We start from the raw sequence: 4,971 nt of genomic DNA, 5'->3' as shown, positions 1-4,971 counted from the left end.
TTATCCTCATCCCAGGCTCCCAGCCAGGGTTGTAGGAATGAGCTCCTGTACCCCGGGCAGGCAAGGGAAGGGAGGACCCATTGGGGGGTTAAAACTGATGGTTGAAGTTGTATCCTCTGAAGTGAAACCAAAACTCTGTTTGGAGCTGTGATTATTTTTTTTTTATCCTTATTGCTTGTAATGGGAAAAATATGTGCCTGGTCATTAGCACCAAGGCTCTTCGTGCTGGCTGGTTCTGCCTCAGGACCCCCACGGAGCCCTCGGCGCCGTACCCGGGTTGTGTCACCATCTGGCTGCTCCTCAGTGGCTCCTTTCCTGGGACAGGACCCTGCAAGCTGGCTGGACACCACAGAGGGGTCTGGAGACCTCGTGTGGGGTCCTGAAGCTCTGGGACAGCAGTTTGGGTTTTTTTTTTGTTGGCTCTGCCTTTCCCTGCCTGCTGCAGGGGATTTTGGGGTGGCCCTACAAATGCATCCTCCCTCCAGGGTCACCGTGGGGGGAATGCTCCAGTGCTGGGATGGCTTTCTGGGAGCTGGGGGGGGAGAGAAAAGGGGGTGGGTTGGTGATGAACTGTGCTACCCCAGATGCTGCTGGGTCTGGTAGCTGCAGAGGTGGGAGGAGGGCACAAAGACAGCAGACATCAGCTTGTCTACAAAAAAAACAACCAGCCGAGGTGTTTATTGCATTTGGGACCTTGCTGTCCCTACAGCTTTAGGGGAGGAGGCGAGGGGAGCTGTGGCAGAAGGCACAAGGACCCCACTGCCCATGCCTGGGGGGGAGGAGGGGTGATGGAGATGCTCACCCCCCTGCCAGCCCCCGGGGCAGTGGGTTGGGGGCTGTGTCCCGGATGCGACTGACTGCTAAAGCACTTCAGGGGTGTTTCTGGCTTACAGGTCAGCTCAGCTTCTCTCTCAATCACCTGGATTTTCCCAATCTTTCTTCCTCCCCATCCCTCACGCAGCCCCTGCTCCCTTTCCCAGCAGAGAGGAGAGCTGGGAAATTATTTTGGGGTCTTTGGGCTTCATCCCTCCCTCTGGGAGCTGGAGCAGTGTGGCTCGGTGGGGCCAGCCCAGCAGAGCACTTTGGATGGGGGACTTTCAGGGGTGAAATAAGGAGGGAGGAAAAATCAGCTGCATGGGGTCTGGGAGAGGTGGCAGGGCCCGATCCTGTGCCATGCTGGGGACTCCCAGCACCCAACCAGCGGGAGCCCCCTTTGTGCCTGTGGAAGAGCTGCTTCTGCTCCACAGAATGCCCTGATCTATGCCCATGGCCCCATCCCATGTGTCCTGCCATACCTAGAGCCTGCTTAAAGCACCTCAGTTCCCCAGAGCCACACACCCTGGATCCCCAGGGCCTCGTGCCCACACTAATATACTAATATTCCCCCACTCTCTAAATACTCCTTCCTGCTCCTCACATGAGGCTGATAATAGGATACATCTGGCTGGCCAAGGGCTTGGATGCTGGTGACACTTGGGATGTCATCTTTGGTACCACTGGACCGACAGAACCCCTCTTGGCAAGAGATCCCCCTCCTTGGTCACAGCTGGGTGGTGGAGGGCTCGGTGATGAGTGAAGGTCACCCTGGGGAGGGTGGACTTCAACTCTGCGGCTGTTCTTTGGTCTCAGAAGGGAGGTAAGTCAGGAGGTGGCAGCTTTGGATGCCTGGAAAGCAGCAGCACAGTGTGGATCTGCTCTACGGGACCCGAGCTTCTCTGAAGCTCTCGACTAATGGAGCGCAGCCCTGACCCTCATCTAAGGAGGACTCAAACTACCAGACCTGGGCCTGTATCTCCTGACCACTCACAGTTCCCAGAAGCTCAGCAAAGGCTTGGCACTACGTGAAGATAAATGCTACAGAAAGAGGAGGACCCCCCAAGGCGTGGTTTCCTTCTCCCCGTTTAACAGCAGAGCACAACGCCCAAAGCCAGCAGGAGGGTCCCCAGGTGGGCTTGGGGCATCGCCCCTCCAGCCTCGCTCTTCGACTCCCTCGGCATGTGGTAAACGATCACCAGCTTTTCCCCAGCACCGGAGGGATCCAGATCATGCCCCTTGTAGCAGCTCTGCCCCCCGAAGGGGCTGGCCTGGGGGTCATCCCGGAGCAGATCTTCAGCTGGGTTCTCTGAGCCAGCCAGGGCCACGTTGACTGAGACATCCCGGGTGCCGACATCGTTGACAGCCAGGCAGGTGTAGGTGCCTTCGTCCTCCTTCCTGAAGTTGGGGATGGCCATGGTACCGTTCTTGAAGACCCAGAAGCGCTCCTGGCTCTGCTTGACATTCCCACCCCGCGCCACATTGGGCCCATTGATCTCAACGCGGTGGCCGGGGGTCTGGATCTTCCAGCGGATCTCCGGGGGGGGGCTGCCGGCCACGCTGCAGTGCAGGGTCAGCGTGAGGCCATCCTGCACCACGCTGTTGTCCAGGTTGGAGAGGTAGGTCAGCTGCACCGAGGGGGCGACGCAGTGCTGGTCTGGGATGTCCGTCACAGCCCTGCCCTTCAGCCTGCCGGGAGCCACGCAGAGGGTGGACCCCCCCTTGGTGATGGAGACGGAGGTGTTCTCGGTCCACTTCTTCAGCCAGAAGACCTTGCAGGTGCAGTTGAAGGGGTTGTTGAAGATCTGCAGCTGGGAGAGGGAGGGCAGGTTGTCAAAGGTGCCCTCGGCCAGGGTGGTCAGCTCGTTGTCGTTGAGCCAGAGGGAGCGCAGCTCCTTCAGGGAGTGGAAAGCATCCCTGGGCAGCCCGGCCAGGCGGTTGTTGTTCATCTTCAGGATCTGCAGACCGCTGAGGTTCCGAAGGTCCTGCCAGGGGAAGTCTGCGATCTTGTTGTGGCTCAGGTCCAGGTTCTTCAGGTGAACCAAGGAGGTGAAAGCCCCCGGCTCCACCACACCGATCTGGTTGTAGCCCAGCCACAGGGACTGCACCTCAGGCACCTCGCTGAAGGAGCCTTTCCCCAGCCAGCTAATCCTGTTGGCTGACAAGGTGAGGATGGTCACGTTGGAGGACAATCCCTCGGGCACCTCCTGGAGATCCTTGTAGGCACACTCGGCCAACAGCCGCCCGTTCTTCTTGGTGGAGCAGGAGCAGGCACTGGGACAGGCCAGGCAGGGACCCAGGAGAGCAGCCAGCCCCAGGAAGCACAGCAGGGGCCTCATCCTTCCTCCTGGGAACAGAGACAGGGAGGGGAATGAAGGGAACTGCTCTGGATGAGATGGGGATCTGCTGTTTCTTGCCAAGTACCAAGAGGAAGCAGCAGAGGAGCAAAGCATCCGTGTGATTATCCCCAGCACGTCAGCTGGGATAAGGAAAAGGCTGCTTGAAATATTCCCTGCTCAGAGGGGAAGAGCAGAGCCTTCGACTACCTACAGGAGTGCAGAACTTCTCTTTGGACCCTTTCCCTCCCCCTCTAAAAACAAGTCTGGATTTGATCTCTGCCGAAATGCCACCCCCCCCAGGATGCTGTTTCCCCGGGTTCTGGGGGAGTTGGGGTTTCAGACTTCTCTCTGGTTCTCCAACCACAGCTCTTTCACAACCAGCTTCAGCTGCTCTTCTCCTAACCCTTGGAGTCGTTGGGATTTTCAGCAGGCTCTCAGACCTCAAACCAACCCCCCCAAAGCTCCACATTTTTCTATGTCATGGAAAAAACCCGGCTTCTTTAGTGCCATTTTTTTTGTTTTTCTTTCAGCAAGGGAGTGTGGGGTCCTTGGCTGCTGGAAGTCTTTAGAGGGAAATATTTTGGAGCTAACTCCTTACTCTCCTCCTTCTTGCCTTGCAGAGGGGCCTGTGCCCGCTAGATTCCTGGCTCCTGGAAGCTTGTGTCCCACCAGGGAAGAGGTTAACTGCAGCTCAGCCCGGAGCTGGCAGCCAGACCCCTTTGTCTCTGCCTCGTAGGCAAGTTTTGCTGCTCCTGCCAGTCCTCAACCCTGTCATTTAGAGCAGGGGGAGATGTTTTATTGGCAAAGGAGAGGTGGAAAAAGCCCTGCACAACAGCAGGGGGAGGTTGATGGTACAAAAGCCGGGGGGGAGGGGGCTAAAAGGGGGCACCAAAGGTCCTGTCATGCAGGGATAGCCCACCCCAGGGCTAGGGTTCAAGCGATGGGGGAGGGTCCCCAGGGGCTGTGGAGGTGATGGAGGGATGAGAGCCCAGGAGTGTGTTTTTGGGGGTCCTGTTGGCTGCTGTCTTTAACCCACGCTGGTGGGTTTTGGGGTGCTCTCTCACTCCCTATCTCAGCGGTGCAGAGGCAGATCCCAATCAACCCCCAATATGCTGTGGGATAGGGGACTGGAAGATCCCACTGGAAGGGGGGAGGTAGGGGATATTCCCGTGCCCGAGCACCTCTGCACCCCGGCTCCCTCTCGTGTGACCCCCTCCTCCAGCACCCCCCTGGTCCCCATCCCGGGGGTCCCGTTCGTTACCTCTCCCCGCCGCCTCTCTCGCTGCCCCGGGCCGGGGGGGCCGCTGCGGCCCGGGGGCGGTGTGAGCAGGGCCGGCTCCGCATACCAGAGCCGTGAATAACCCACAGCCCTCCCTCTCTCCTTCCCTCCTTCCCTCCTTCCCTCCCCGGCCCCTTCCCCCCGACCCCCGATCCCCTCCCCGCTCCCTCCTGCCCCTTCACCGGCAGCTTCAGGGAGATGGAGCTCAGGCGCCCTCGTTCCTCTGGAGGGTGGTGGGGGGAAAAAAACAGGACTGACGCTTCCCTCAGCTTTCCTCGGGCTTCTCCTCCCCTCCTGGTCCCCCGGGCTCTTTTGTTTTCCATGGCACCGACCCACTCCCGCTGTAGGAAAAGGGCTGCGGGGGCCCTTCCTCCGCCTACATCCCCCCCCCATTCCCCTTTTCCCACGTCGGACCCGGGGGGAGCATCCAAACCTCTGCCTCCCGGGGGTCGCCCGACCCACATTTCGAGGTCCATCCTGTCCCATCCCTTGCAGGGGACATCTGGGGGACAGGGTGGACGCGGAGTGGCTTCTGGAGGC

At 59.4% G+C, this 4,971-nt stretch overlaps 1 protein-coding gene across 2 annotated transcripts; it reads right to left on the bottom strand.

The window, feature by feature from the left end:
- Window positions 1–645: 645 nt before the first annotated feature.
- ISLR (immunoglobulin superfamily containing leucine rich repeat) lies at window positions 646–4,740 on the bottom strand. Of its 2 annotated transcripts, none has more exons than XM_030457224.1 (2): window positions 4,614–4,740; window positions 646–3,160 (listed from the first exon to the last, which is right to left on the bottom strand). In XM_030457224.1, exon 2 carries the CDS (start codon window positions 3,150–3,152, stop codon window positions 1,902–1,904), a length of 1,251 nt encoding a protein of 416 aa, XP_030313084.1. In that variant the 5' UTR covers window positions 3,153–3,160; window positions 4,614–4,740; the 3' UTR covers window positions 646–1,901. The 2 variants fall into 2 exon arrangements, with proteins under 2 accessions (XP_030313084.1, XP_030313083.1); XM_030457223.1 differs by lacking the exon at window positions 4,614–4,740 and adding an exon at window positions 4,414–4,467.
- Between the last annotated feature and the right edge of the window lie 231 nt (window positions 4,741–4,971).

The sequence above is a fragment of the Calypte anna genome, chromosome 10 (assembly GCF_003957555.1).
Source record: "Calypte anna isolate BGI_N300 chromosome 10, bCalAnn1_v1.p, whole genome shotgun sequence".
In the NCBI taxonomy this organism is placed as follows: Eukaryota; Metazoa; Chordata; class Aves; order Apodiformes; family Trochilidae; genus Calypte; species Calypte anna.
This window is presented reverse-complemented; position numbering and strand designations above follow the sequence as displayed.

What these genes read in the sequence shown, in the direction of transcription:
- ISLR (XM_030457224.1), bottom strand. Translation starts at nt 3,152, where the DNA reads ATGAGGCCCCTGCTGTGCTTCCTGGGGCTGGCTGCTCTCCTGGGTCCC.